Genomic DNA, 15,593 nt, shown 5'->3' with positions numbered 1-15,593 from the left:
GCCCTTTTTGGATCCTTAAATAAAGAGCAGCAGGATAATTAAGAACTGTGCACAGCTACACACTTTTTGGCACTGCCTGCTATCTCCGCGTTGTTGCACAATCATGCACCTGCATGCACATTTGAAATGTGTAACTGTTGGCGGCGTGACCTGTCAAGCTGCACCGAGCTGCCATTTTCATTAATTATGAAGATACCTGCACAAGCCCTGGTATCAAGCCTGTCGCTGTCACATCACAGCGCTTGCTAAACAAGACGCCAATTAAATGATTCCTGCATATTCGGCCATATTGCAGACTTTCCTATAAGTCTTGTGAGTCAAAAATTGGAGGAGGAAGTGGATTAACGGTTTAGTGAAAATTGTTGTCAGTTTAGGTAGTCATCAGAAATGTACTAATTTTGTCCCATCGACAACCAAATTGCAATTTATGGATGTGCAAAAGGTAAAAAAAGTTATCCTTGATACCAATGACTGAGCTGACGATGATGATGTGGTGATGTTAGAACCAAGTGAATGAAATTCAAGGGTTCTAGAATACAGCCCAGAGGAACACCATCCAGTATTTAACATGATGCTATGATGATAGAAAGTGAATCAAACTCAAGGGTTCTAGAATACAGCCTTGTATTGTATTAAAAAAAAAAAAACGATTCGGCAATATATATTACATTGCACAATTCTCAAATCGATTCAATAGGCGGCCGAATCGATTTTTAAACATCCTTTTTTTATGGGAAAACGTCTAACTTAGGGTTAGGATTTACACCTTAATCATGGAAGAATGTTATATTAATGGAACATTCAGTTTTAATATTTTATTTCAATGCTGTTCAAACATGAAACAGATTACAACCCGTTTGTTAAATTGTGGCTCACTGTTGTGACTGAAGTTTCAGATAATACATTTTCATACAAATATTACAGTGTACATGTCTAAGTTTACTGATTAGTATTTTCTGAATTTGAGTTAAAAAAAATCACAACAATCGACTTATAAATTCACATCGGGATTAATCGGTATCGAATCGAATCGTGACCTATGAATCGTGATACAAATCGAATTCTCAGGTACTAGGCAATTCACACCTCTACCTGTGGAACATCATCCAGTATTAAACATGATGCTATGATGATAGAAACAAAGTGAATCAAACTCAAAGGTTCTAGAATACAGCCCTGTGGAACACCATCCAGTATTTAACATTGCCAGGTCATTGACTGGCATTCAGCACATTACCCAGCACCACATTCACGAGACAGTTATCTTCGAGACCAATGGTTAATCCTATGGGGAGCATAAACTGTATGTAGCCTACTTTGGAGGTTCCAGAATGCAGCCCTGTGGAACACCATGGGGTATTCACCATTAAAGGGCCCCCAGGTTCCTCCGACCTCGGTTTCTTTTTCCAGTACATTAGTCACCACCACATTAACTTCATGCTGATGGAAGTTTAATTTCCTCCCTGACCTCATTTGACACCTGTCTGTGGCACATAATTTTTACATCAGCTCTGCAATCTCATTCCAACAGAGATGTTAATTCACTCTCATCTCCGTCCATTCTCAGTGGCAACAAAGGCCACCTAATGTGTGAAATTTCCCTTCCATTTTGATTTCCCATCCTTTGATGGGTACATTGAACAAATCATCTCATATATGACCCCCGCAGGTGTGCGGTATTAGAAGTTGAGTGTGCAATTCAAAGGTCTATTCGAGTGCATGTCGAGGGAAGGATATGCACCGCAGTGTTTTCAGATTTGCAATTACGTGAAGATTTTTCCTTTCTCAGCCTCGGACAAGATAAAAGGGAAAGTGTTCTGATACTGTGCTAAAAAAAAACAAGACGCTTCCAAGATGTTTGCAAGCTGTGAGGTTGGAGACAAACCGCGGTCTGCTGTAGCTTGGTAATTTTACCTTGGACTCTGCAGATCATTCCCTCCTCCCAGGTGCTTAAGGCCACTGATCTTTCCATTCCCAACTTAAGCTTCCCTCATACTGCTCTTGTTATAGCTTGTTTTTATGTCTGTGTCATCCCCTTCCCCTTGGCATCCGACGAGGTCTTAAAGAATTTTGAGGCCCCCGATGAAAAAAGCAGACGGGGCTTTAAAGTGTTGCGATTGGTTTTGGTGTCAAACTTTGTGGACAGTTGTTTCCGAAGCGTTTTTTAGGAGGAGAGATTGTACACTGTCAAGATGTATATTTAACGTTTTAACACATCTCAACTGTCAACTATCGAATCGTCATTTTAGATGACAGTCAAAAAAAAAAAAGAAGAAGCTTTTTAAAAGTCTGCAAAGTGAGTTTCCGTGGGTGGGGCTGGCTTTAGGGGTGTTTGTTTCAGAGGTAGACGCTGCTGCATTATTGAAGAGCCTCGGTAAGAGCTCCATTCGGAGAAGTACTTACGCAAAAGAGATGCAACAAAGACGGCAAACCTGCATTGAACTCTAAATACTACAGGGTCTCCAGTGAGTTTATTGCTTATTAAAAAGCAGAAGAATGTTTAGGCATGCCGCATCTCCCCGCAGCCTTTTCAGCTGCTTCTAATATGGGCAACAGGGCTGATTAAATACAACAGAGTTTGGCTCAGAAGAAGCGGCTATTTCTCACGTAAACAACAAGGTTGCATTTAGAGTCACGAATACATTTTGCTCATTGCAATTACAAGAGGATATTACAGTAGCGCATGCAACACCTCTGCAATAAAAAAAACATGGTCACTACTCCACTTCAGAGATTATCTTTCATACAAACACCACAAGCAACTGTATGTTTGAATATGTTTACATGGGCTTGTTTGCTAATACGGCATTTCCGCAAAGTTCACGATGACACCAAAGCAATTCATTTACATTAACAGCAGATTTTGAAGCAAATTCACAATTGCAAATATAGATAAGTGCTAAAATCGCAACATAGAACATTCTCCAAGGTTAGCGGCGCTTGGTTCAATACAACAAAGTAATAGCCATCCACGTCCTGCGGTCCCGCTTCATTTTTCTCTTCGGAACAAAATATGGTTGGGAGCCAAAGAAGAGTTTTGATTTCAAATGAAGATGCTACATGTTTTCATTGGTAACTTGTCATGCATTATGATTTTTATGAAACGCAGAGATTCACATTTGATCACAAAGTCCTGAAGTGAATTGACAAGGTTGACAAGTGACGTTAGGGTTATTTTGATAACACCTAAAATTTCATGTCTGCCTCATGAGGATTCTCTTCAAAATGTCCCTGTTATGTTTTTCTCCCCTGTATTTAATAATTAAATCACAATTTAATCTACTTTAATTTCTGAGAGCCACTTTTTGTACAAACGTTCTTGTCCTGTGCACCTCATGTTTTTTTTTTCGCATTTACAAGCATGGGATACATTATTCAAATGTAGTGAATAATGCAAAGCCATGAGCTAAATGCCATTTATAAAACAGTTAGTTCCAGCCAAGCACTTTAATTGAGCAAGAGCGATTCCAAGAGTGATGAAAATACAATACAACAACACTGGGACTTTATACGTAATAAATCCGTCCACCTCACATGTCTTCAAAACTGTATCTTGACAATCAATGGTCAGTGCTAATGTAACATTACTGTGGGTTGTTAAAAACTGAGCATGGCCAAGATGAGGCCATATTTCTAAAAATAACATTTCATTTCAAGTAGGAATGGTGGTCTAGTGAGGCTAACATGCTAACAGAGCTAACGATCAATTCGCTTCATTTTGCAATGAGGGATTACTTTGCTTACTCATTGGAGGACAGCCACTAAATGACATAAAAGTGTGACGTGACTTGGTGATAAGTGGACAAACTATGAAATTAAAAAGGAAAACAAGTGTAGTTTTTTTTTTCCTCCCCAATTTTGATGCTTTAGCTAGTTAACATTCAAGCTAATGGCTAACAACAACTAATGCTACAGTTTGAGCAACTAGCTAAGTTTTTGTCTCTTATTACTGTTAACTAATAAATGACTTTTGAAGACAAGAGAGGAATTGGTATCTCCACGTTGGGTATTGGCCACTTTTTAGTTCGCATTCTCTTTTTACAGAAATGGATGCCATAGAGAAGATAAGGATAAAATATAACCCCCAGTCTGGTACTTGCCTTCTGGAGGGTGTACTGCGATCTGGAGGAAGATTTGGACATCAGGCCGGAGGCATTGATGCCGCAGTCCCTCAAGCTACGACTTTCTGAGAAATGAGCCTGGAGTTTTTGCCGGTGTCTCCTGCAGATGAAAATGGACGCAAAAATAAGTACGGATATTAGAATCTTACAACGTAAGCCCACTCAATCACTCAAGTAAATAAAATAACCCCTGAGTAAAGTGACAAACTGCTACATTAGCTTCTAGCGCTAGATGCTAGCTAGCTAGTTGCCAACTAGTAGTATGTAGTGTTTAACAATTAAATTGGCACATTAGTTATTACAATTAAAATAAAAATAATAATACAACACATTATCATTTATTTATCACTGCATTTTACCAACTGTGAAGGAAATGTAATCTTTTAGTCGTGCTTAATCTGAGGCCATAACTTCCCTTTGGATTCAACTTTGATCAAATTAAATATTAACTGATTCCTAAAACTTTTGAATTAAATGTTAATTTGCCATTAATAGTTCATCTTAAAAAACACAGGGCTGCTAAACTCTCTGCAGTGCTGCATACTAAATACTTCCTGTCTAAAGGGCATGAAAACAACAGTGCATTGATTCACAGAAAAAAAAACAAAAAAAAACAGTTAAAATCTTTTATATAAAAATAACCATCTTGACATGTATGAATTAGATTTGCGACTAATTAGCCTCTCATAAAAGCAGATTAAACCCAAGATCCCTCACCCCCCACTAAAATAACAACCCCCGTCAACCAAAATGGAGGAGAAGATTAAATTCAACCAAGACTGGCTGTGTCTGGTACATTCATTACAGCTGCGTGCTCGGTCATGCTGACCGATTTGTGCCGCAGCCTGCGAGAGCTCCACAAGTACAGAAAATGAAACCCGATTCTTATTTATCAAGACACATTCAATTAAGACAATTTATAAGCTGCATTAACTCCCCCTTCCTTTACAGACTGCTGTTAATTCTCTTTGCCCGCATTCCTTTTCTTTCTGCTTCTACGCATGTGAGTAATTGACGTTGGCAGGCTGATTCAGCAGCCGTTCAGAAAATCTTTTAAATTTAGAATCAATTTCTCCACTGAAAAGATTAGAAATTCACCACCATTAGAACACCCCCATTAACCATTTAGTTATGTAATAGTATGATTATGCTAGGAACGTACTTGACGTTTTTCAGATGGTAGCTAGCGACAGTAAACAGAATCAGCCCTTGAGAAAAATTTTGTGCGACATAACTAAAATTAGTGGCTAAATAACCTCCTTTGAGCCTATCCATGTACTTTTGTGTTCTTTCTGTAATGATGATGTTCGTGTTCGTGTTGTTCTATAGCGCCATGCTAGCAGACGAGTAGCTAGCGTTAGCTACCAGCTGGTAACTGCTAGCTGCCTAGTATAAAGTCCAATGCTGAAGTTAACATAAAGAGCTGTTGTGATATGTATTTTAAAAAATGAGCAATTTTGTGTTGACTGATTTCGAATTGGCTAAGGCAAGTAAATTATGGGTTACGGAACAACAACATACAATGCAGTGTCCTTAATTTCAGTGCATTTTTCTTTTCTTTTTTTTCAAAATCCAATAATCCTATAAGTCTTATGAAGTGTTATGTAACCACAGTTTGGGGTACGTTTAGTCACCCTATAGAAGCTCATTTTCAATATTCCGGTTTTATTTTGAGACTAACGATTAGCCATCGAAACAAAATAAGCTAGCTCGGCAGTCGCCACACAAGTAAATTTCTAATGAAAATATGTATTTGTTGGACAAGCTTATTTATTTGTTTTTCAGGTCATACCACATGATGTCCAAATATGACCACTACATACCAGTTGCTAAAAGGGCGACATTTTTTTTCTTTTCTTTTTTTTTTTATCATAGTTGTGATACAGTACGGCTGATAGCTGCTCCCATGGATTTTTGACGGTCTTCTGGACGATACAATTAAATATATATACATTTTTGATAATTCATTAAATGGATATCGGACAGACATGACCCATAAATTATAACACGCCACAGTATATACTAAATTCACTGAAAACGATCAAAACTCGCCCTACATTCTGTTTTACACCGACTGTACGATAACCGCTGAAATAAATCTTACAAGAGTATCCGTCCCAAATGCATCCCAACCGATTCAGCTTCAGGAGCCTTTCGCTGCCCTCCATTATTTAACAATTTGATGAAAAGTATAGCTCGCTCCGTGCCCGACGGCCCCGAGGTGCGCGCTCGCTTACTTGTTGCGCCGGTAGAGAGCCATACACGCCACTCCGAGGAGACACATCCCCGAGGCGATGCTGAAGATGGACAACACTTGCCTCTGGTAGGTGTCACCGCTCTCTGCGCGGGAAGAAAACACAGGCCGTTAAATATCCACAATTGACACACAGGCGGGAATTCATCATGCGTAAGCCATAGGGGAGTCGTACGAAACGCACGCATCCTCCCCACACGCTGCATTAGCATGACGCTCCCCATGCTGCTGTCAGTAAAATGTCATTGTCTAAGCATGAGAGGGTGGCACATGCTAACTGATGTGAGATAATTGTTGCATTAAGATGAGCCCCGGAGGCGGACCAAAGGGCTGACCCATTGACCGACTGTGTGTGTGTTACATCAGCATCCAATGCGACGGGGGAATTTGCAAATGCTGGCAGAGCCACTTGTCAAGAATCCTGCACATCAGCAGCCGAGGCTTAGCAGTTAGGACAAATAGCAGTTTGATCCCAGTAGATAGATGAACATGTGTATGTGTGAGGGGAATCACAAAACGATTAACCCAATGCTACTTTATGATTTCCCAAATATTCAAGTTTTTTCTTGTAAATTTGTGAGTTTTTCTCTCTCGCAAATTTGCTACTTTATAATGTTACAAATATTCCAGTTTTTTTCTTGTAAATTTGTGATTTTTTTTCCTCACAAATTTGGCACTTTATAATGTCACAAATATTCAAGTTTTTTGTTTTTTTCCTAATTTGTGAGTTGTTTTTTCCTCGCAAATTTGCTATGATGTTGCAAATATTCTTTTTTTTTTTTGTAAATTTGTGTGGTTTTTTTCCTTGCAAATTTGCGACTTTATAATGTTACAAATATTCAAGTTTTTTTTTCTTGTAAATTTGTGATTTTTCTTGCAAATTTGCTACTTTATGATTCCCAAATATTCAAGTTTTTTCTTGTAAATTTGTGAGTTGTTTTTCTGGCAAATTTGCTACTTTAGGATTCAATTTTTTTTCTTGTAAATTTGTGTTTTTTCTCACAAATTTGGCACTTTATAATCTCACAAATATTCAAGTTTTTTTTCTCGTAATTTGTGAGTTTTTTTCCTTGCAAATTTGAACTTCATAATGGTGCAAATTTCGAGTTTATTCTCATAAATTTGTTTTTGAGTTTTTTCTTGGACAATTAACCCAATGCTGCTTTTATATGTCACTTAAAAGTACAAGTATCTTGTTTTTATTTATTTATTTATTTATTTATTTATTTTTTCTTAATGGCTACCTGTGTCATCGTGAAGCTTTTCCACACCGTGAAAATGAGGCACTCTAAAGCAAATATATCAGGCCCAAGCTCCGGTCCACTTGCTGGCTGTCAAGTCAAATTTCCCCCCCCCCATTCTCTTTCCTATTCCGCTTTTCTATAACGTGCACACACTCATGGCTGTCAACGTGGCGCTCTAAAAAAAGACGAGTAGGTATATATTTTGTCATACTTTCATCTTTTCAAAGGTTAGGGAAAGTTATGCCTATATAGCGTATCACTTTTTGTACAGAATCCCAGTAAAACCTGAGAGACCACATTTAACTCATTTGCTCCCAAAAACGTATAAATACGTTCTATTTTAAATGTTTTCAGTGTTGTTATGCTAGAGCATACAAAAGGCTTTGATGCAGCCCCTGAACTGCAGAGAACGGGTGAAGCAATGGTAGTTTTTACAAAAACGGCCAGCAGGTTGCAGCAGAGTATAAGAGATCAACCAGGGCCATGTTGAAAACAAGCTGATTTCCCCACAAATCTAAGCAGATTTGTTAATATGATGAAGCTTAGCTATATTCTAATGCTCATTGCTGCAAAGCGCAAACAAATAGAAATATACTTTCTTTGCTGATAAAAGAAGAGACTCTAATCTTTCTTTTGGTAGGTTCCATGTTTTTATAGCACTAGAACATAATATTCTGTGGGTCAAAATCTAGTAAAACAGCCGGGATCCAAGATGGATGCTTCAGTGAAAATGGCTGGGAGTGAATGACTTAACTACTCCACAGATGTTTTTTTCCAGACTTTTCTTGAGGTCACGAACGCATCACGCTTTCACCTTACTAAAAAAAAAAAGACAAACTGGGATCTCGGTGGCCTGGCTGCAGTAAAAGTTGCAGAAGACATCACCGCAGCCCGGATGTGACCTTCATTGGCTCGTCTGCGGTTTTTGAGGCTGCCAACAGTCCCGGGAGGTCTTTCCTCATCTGTGCTTGTCTGCTCATGTTTTTATCAAGCCCTCACAATCGTCATCGGACGCGCGTTTGAGTGCTTCCTGTGGTTACAATCTTGTGAGCGCAGCAGCCGTCGAGTTGCACTTTAGTCTGAAGACGCGTCCTGTGTCGAGCGCTGGCGAGTGTCAAGAAGTGTCAGCGCCGTCGCCGTCAGCCAAATGACCTCTCAAGCACTCTCGGAATCGTGCGCCGCGCCACATGAGACGACAGAGGCCACGTCTTTGTCAGGCAAAAATATAAACGGGGTGAACAGCAAAGCTCCTGTGAATGAGCCGTGAGGAAATAGCAATGCGCTTCCTCTACTTAAGACCATTACGGGCTTTTCAAGTTGACGAGCTGCGACGTATTCAACAAACCCGACAGACTCTAACAATGGATATCCTACTGAAATTGATGTCGAATGGCCTAATAATGAAATTCTTACCCCCTAAATTGAATCTGTACATAGCAACAAACAGTTTTTTTCTCTAGACTCACAAGTACAATTTTGGTCTATGAGACGAAGTGACTTCAAAACCACAGTAATGCTTTTGCCAGCAATACTTTTTTTTTTTTTTTTTTTTTTTTTTTTAGTGTCCTTAATTAGCTATTGAACGTGATTTCTGGATGACGTGTTGATGCTAGCGGCAACAGTTTGTGATGGCAAATAAAACTTCAGGAAAACGAGTCAAGTCAGCAGCTACGCCATCTAAGGCACTTATGTCTACATAGTTCTGTATTTGGCAAGATTTTATTTAAAGTTGGCCTGGTCACCACATTAGCGGCATTACCGTCATGCGTATAGCATCGCTATGGCTAGCTTCTTCCTGACCGTGGACACCATATAAATGGGCACCCAAAGCAGAACAAAAAAAATTCTCAAGTTTTTTTTTTTTTAATTATTCAAGGACTTGTTTTTATTTTTTAGCGTGGGGTTAATGTTCTGAGAAAAATCCCACAAATTTCTGAGAAATGAAATCGCAGATTTGTGACAAAGTGACACATTTTTAGAAAAAAAAAACTGAAGTGCTGACTTTTGTCCACCAAATTTGACATTTTATAAGCTTGTAAATATTCAAGTTTTTTTCTTGTGAATTCGTGAGGTTTTTTTTCCCCTCGAAATATTGCCACTTTATGATGCAAATATTAAGTTTTTTTTCTCACAAATTTTCTACTTTATGTGGTAAATATTCAAGTTTTTTTCTTGTAAATTTGTGATTTTCTTCACAAATTTGCTACTTTATGATTACCCAAATATTCAAGTTTTTTCTTGTAAATTTGTGAGTTTTTTTCTCTCGCAAATTTGCTACTTCATAATGTCCCAAATATTCAAGTTTTTTTTCATGTAAATTTGTGATTTTTTTTTCTCTCGCAAATTTAACACTTAATGTCACAAATATTCAAGTTCTCTTCTCGTAAATTTGTGATTTTTTTTCTCACAAATTTGACACTTGATAATGTCCCAAATATTCAAGTTTTCTTCTCGTAAATTTGTGGGGGGGGTTTTCTTTTAAATTTGCCACTTTAGAATGGTGCAAATTTTGAGTTTATTGTCATAAATTTGTGTGTGTTTTTTTTTTTCTTGGACTATTACAGCCCTCTGTCACAAAAATAGATATTTATATGAGGCTCTAAGTCATACGTTTCCCCACTAAGACAGTATGAATTGTGCGCCACACACTGAGATGACACAGGCCTCCAATTTTTTTTCAGGCAGTAACACAAATTTAAGCTCCTCTGAATGTCCATGAGGAAATTGCAAAATTGCAACACACTGCTTCCATGTAAGACCATTACAGGTCTTTCAAGTGACCGAGCTGTGAGGTTTTCACAAAATCAGACGCGGATAAATAAATCCGACAGCCTTTGGAGATGAAACGGCGCTCAAACGCCTTGTGAGCGACTCTTGAGATGTCACATGTCCAATCTGCATCACATTTAAATGAGAGCTAATCACGTCCGTCTCGTGTCAACCCGCCGTCGAACGGACCTCGTCTCAATTACTCAGATTCATCCGCCCACTTGCCGGAACATTCCCGTTTAATCCAGCGGACAGATTGCAATCACTGACTTGAGGAAGGTTTACACGTTCCTCCCTCCTTCCCTCCTTGTTGATACCTAATGGGGAAACTTCTCACCATGCGGCGTTGCTTGTTTGGTATGCACAACGGCGAGTCTTCCCGTGCAGTGGGGGCGGTTGGACAGATGAGAAAATGAAAAACAGTCGGAATGTGCGTACATGTGTGGATGCATTCCCTCTGGACAGAGAGCAGCGTGCTATTATTACGGGGAAAAGAGGTGAATAATTGTTTTAAAAGATTTGTTATCCACGCGGCAGGCGGGAATGTCAACGGATTCCCACAGCGCTTTCAATTGCGTTTTGTATTCCAAACACTTATTTAGCCAAGACGCATGCGACCTGCTGTCTTTTTGAGCCCCGTTGCAACGCGACCGCTCTAACGCGACGACAAAGAGGCAACGTGCGCCTAATTCCCCCGCTGCCGTGTTTCCATGGCGACAGGCCCACATTCATTTTTCCAAGGTGAGGTGCTATATGTTTTTCATGAGTGTATTGGCAAACAGAGACGGCGAGTGCGCCTTACCCATAAACTCGATCCCAAGTTCATCTGCTGTTGGATCGGAGGCCAGATGGGAAAAGCGTGTGGGAAAAAAAGAAAAAAAAGAAGACAAGTCAAACATTGAAACATGACAACTCAAAATTCACCTTTAGTAGCAGTTACTTTGGATGAACACAACCGGGACAAGGATGCTGAGGATTACAGTCATAAAAGTCGAAAATCGTAATGCTTTATGTCAGGACTGCTGCTGCTTTGTGGAGACCTTTTTTTTTTTCCATATTGATTTGAGCCGGAGGCGTTGCGGTAATTGTTCCCACTCGTCTCCCAGCGTCGCTTCTCCAGACTTGGTAGCTGGTAGCGTCGAGACACGTTCTATCTCACGCAGGCATGTCTCACACACACTTTGACATGTGCCCTCAAACAGCTAAGTCGAATCCCAGCGCTGCGGGGAACTGATAAAAAAAAAAAAGCAGCACTCGTGTTCTTCCCCGTTCCGACAGTGCCCTTTTTTCATGTCACTGTAATGTAATCGCATTTAAATTAAAATGAAAGCCCTCGCCAGTAATTGCTTTTCTGACAGAGGTGGCCCCACTCTTAAATAGAACGCGGCTTGCGGAGCCGCCGACAGATTATTTGGCGCTTTTGGAACTCTTCCCGAAAAAAAGATGGATTTTGATTGCGGAAGTCTGTCAATGGCGGGATTCATGAAACCTGAAGACAAAGTAGGAATGGGTGTGAATCCTAGTTTGAATGGTGAGATTTTTGGATTTAACTTATTTAAGAAATCAGGGCACCGTCTATCAGTGCTTCAGATTCCCATTCCTGTCTCCTGCTGTTTTAGTTGTCACTTATTTTTCATATTCTTGGACAGGTTGAAACTTTGAAGTCAAATTCATTGCTCTGGGCTCACAATGCAATGACAATAAATTCAATTTGATAACTACGGAAGCATATTGCATTCACTTGGGGAGAAAAAAAAACCCTCTTATTTTTCTGACAATTTTTTTGGGGGGAGCTTTGTTTTTTCGAGTATTTTTTTTTTTCTGTTTTTCAGAGTTTATTTATTTTTTCTGATTTACTGAATATTTTTTTTCTGTCAGAACAAAACACCCACCCCAGCTCCGGCCTTATACTAACTGCTTCCGAGCTGTATACTTCTCATCTGTACGTATACCGTATAGTAGTCCGCTTGCGAGGTGGGAGTAACAAGATGGCCGCCCTGTGACTTAAACGGCTTTCACTAGCGTGTATGGGCTATCGGCTATCCAGTCATATATAAAGCTCAGTGGTCTGAAACAGTCACTTGGAGTTCAGAGATCCCCAAAAAAAATTCGGTGCTCTGTTTTTCGGAATATTTTTTTTTCTGTTTTTTGGAATATTTTTTTTTTCTGTTTTTTTTTTTTTTTTAATAATGTTTTTCCCCGTTTTTCTAAATATTATTATTTTTTTTTTTTTCTGTTTTTGGGATTTTTTTTATAACAGGAAAAATATTCAGTAAAACAGAAAAAAAAATATTCAGAAAAACAGAAAAATATAAAAAATTCCTCAAAAAAACAAAAGCTCCCAAAAAAAATTGTCAGAAAAACAGGAGTTTTTTTTTTTTCAAATGAATACAACATGCTTCCATGAATAATAATATAAATAGAATACTGCATAGCAAAATCTAATCTAAGTGTTACATAACTTAGGGTAACGTTATTTTACACAATGTAAATTAACATGATGCAACATGAAATAATAATTGAACATAACACAACCTAAGTGAACATAATGGTCAATAAATTTGCGCAACACAAGAGAGTAGCACAACTTTGCATAACCTTACATAACGTAGCCTAACATACCGGTAGTGTAAATTAAGATAACACAATGTTACATATCTTAACGTCACATAGCATAACTTAGCATAGCATAACCTTAAACAGCATAATATAACGTAGCGCAATGTTACATAACAAAACCTAAAATATCTCAACGCTACATAGCGTAATGTTACCTACCATATCGCGTAACCAAACAATGTAAAGTCACATAGCGCAATGTCAACTAACAAAACATAACGTAGCATAACAGCAGAACGAAACGTAACACAGTGTTACCAAATATAACGTCACGTAACGTTACCTCACATAGTGTAAAGTAACATCGCACAATGTTACATAACGTAGCGTAACCTAGCTTAACCTAAAACAGTGTAGTGCAACATACTGCATTGTCAGCTAACATAACGTAGCATAACCTAACATAGCAAAGTAACAGCGCAGCCTAATATAACAAAACATGGAACGTAATGTTTTGTTACAAAACATATTTTGTTTTTTAGAAGTGAAACGTTTTATTTTGTGCTCAGGTTTTCCCCAACAGCTGTGAAAAGTAATCAAAGTAAATAAGTGGTTACTATGGCAATTATAAAAAGGTATTTAGTTGAATAAGTCACAACTATTTACTTGCCCCTGCTTCGCTTGGTTAACATACAATCACTCAAGTAATTTAAGGCCATTAAAAAGCATCCTGAAAAGCACTCGCCAGCTCAAAGTGTTTGTTTTGGTTGCTTGATTGCGTCCTCGCTGCAAATGAAGCACCCCCGGGGGCAGGTTGAAAGCAGGCGAGGGCGGCCTTCCTCCACCATCGCCGCTGCCCGCTCGTGTTTTCGGGTGGTATTTTGAGAGCACGCCGCGCTCATCATATTTTTTATTGAACAGAATGAACAGCAAGTCCACTTGCAGATTTATCTCTGGCGCCCTCAAGGATTAATAAACAAATGTCGGCCTTTATTTCACGCTCCATCTGATTCATAGTCGGGTTCAGCGTAGTGAATGATTAAAACCGATCAATTACAGAAGGTGGACGTTATGGTTTGAGCCACGGGAAGATTTTTTCGGTCCAACTGCACCTTGAGACCGCAAAGCATGTTTGTGATTTTGCCTATTGTCCATTCCAGTCTTTTCTCCTCCGTCGCTCACGGCAACAGTCGACTTTTTCACACCCTAAATCGTCTCTGAAATCCCTTGAGCGTCCTTTCGTCTTGCTTTGTCTCAAGGCATTCACCGTTCATAATGTGGTGCCCAATCCCTCGCACTGGCAACGCAAAGCACCCCGGGGAGTCATTTACACGGGAGGCGCTAGAATACCTGTGTCAGATGCTTTCGGCCTGATTACCAGACTGAAAAGTAGCTGCGGGAAGGAGACAATGACGGGATGAATCCGATCCGTAATCCCATCCTTCACTTGGATGCGAAAGGAATGGAAGCCAATGTGTGCGAATGCAACCGCATGCAATATCCGGTGTTGCTACAGCGGCACATATTTAGCGACACATTTGTAAAAACAAGACTTGGCTTGCCTCCCGTTTTACCAACTGTATATACTTTGGATAGATATTGTAAGGTTGGTACATTTGATTACGATAAAATAAAATACCTCAAGCCTTGAACCTCATTTTATTCCAGTGGCAGACGGTTTCAATTAATATAACTAGCACCGTGGTGAGTAAATGACACAATCACATGCCCACAAATTTGCCAATACGTTGGAATTTACAGTATTCGGGATTGGCTCGTGCTGTCATATGAGGACTATTTGCACTGGACTTTACGACAGTAGTCCGACATGCCGTAAATCGCTGCTACTGGGTTACTAAGGCAACTCCCGCATGAGTGCTCAGTGCCGTTTTTTTTTGTTTTTTTTAACCGCTTGTGCTATAATTGTACTGTTTCTGAGCGACAAAGCATTTCCTGTTAACTACAAACACTTGTGCGGACATTAGATCACATCTCAGCGGAGCAACAAGAGATTTCAACCAACAATCAACACCAGCGAGAGCCAGCGAGCCATTTACATCCTGGCTTGAAAAGTGACGTTTGAAATTCTTTCCTGTTTTCGTGATGACTAGTTCAGGAGTAGAACGACCACTTGAATTATTCTTTTCCTCAAAAGTTCTCCGGGAAAAGGGCACTCATTGGGATTCAGCGATGAACTTGAACTGAACCAGTGACTGTTTACCACAGAGCAGGACACTGACAGAAATATTTTCAATGATTTTATTTTGAAGGGCTTGGGCATGCACACATTAACTCATTCACTCCCAGCCATTTTCACAGAAGTAGTCCTGTTCGCTCCCGGCTGTTTTACTGGATTTTGACTGATTTTGCAAGGCCCACAGAATATTGTGTTTTATGGCTATAAAAGCATGGAACCCATCAAAAGAAAGATGAAAGTCTCTTCTTTCATCAGGAAAAAAAAGTATGTTTCTATCTGTTTCTGTTTTGCAGCAATTAGCATTAGAAGAGAGCTAGGTTTCATCAGTTTTCACAAATTTATTTAAAATTGTAAGTAATTGAGCTTTTTTTCTGCACGGCCCTGGTTGATCTCCTTTGCTCTGCGGTCACCTGCTGGCCGTTTGTGTAATAACTACCATTTCTGCAACC

The 15,593-nt window shown here is 39.3% G+C and overlaps 1 protein-coding gene and 1 long non-coding RNA gene across 3 annotated transcripts in view; one reads left to right on the top strand and one right to left on the bottom strand.

Moving 5' to 3' along the window:
* nrg3b (neuregulin 3b) overlaps window positions 1-15,593 on the bottom strand; it is a 200,234-nt gene that overhangs the window by 16,980 nt on the left and 167,661 nt on the right. The window contains exons 4-6 of one of the 2 annotated variants that reach the window (XM_077502035.1): window positions 11,191-11,214; window positions 6,359-6,461; window positions 4,101-4,221 (exon numbers count right to left, since the gene is read on the bottom strand). In XM_077502035.1, the coding sequence (XP_077358161.1) occupies window positions 4,101-4,221; window positions 6,359-6,461; window positions 11,191-11,214 (248 nt within the window). Of the gene's footprint in view, window positions 1-4,100; window positions 4,222-6,358; window positions 6,462-11,190; window positions 11,218-15,593 lie in introns of both variants that reach the window. The other variant, XM_077502034.1, reaches the window with a different exon arrangement.
* LOC144004663 (uncharacterized) overlaps window positions 1-15,593 on the top strand; it is a 74,136-nt gene that overhangs the window by 28,836 nt on the left and 29,707 nt on the right. Inside the window, exon 4 of the long non-coding RNA XR_013279426.1 lies at window positions 4,045-4,249. This is a non-coding gene — a long non-coding RNA (uncharacterized LOC144004663). The remainder of the gene's footprint in view (window positions 1-4,044; window positions 4,250-15,593) is intronic.

This window comes from Festucalex cinctus, chromosome 17 (genome assembly GCF_051991245.1).
Source record: "Festucalex cinctus isolate MCC-2025b chromosome 17, RoL_Fcin_1.0, whole genome shotgun sequence".
Classification (NCBI taxonomy): Eukaryota; Metazoa; Chordata; class Actinopteri; order Syngnathiformes; family Syngnathidae; genus Festucalex; species Festucalex cinctus.
Note: the sequence above shows the minus strand (reverse complement) of the source record. Positions and strands in the feature narration are given on the sequence as shown.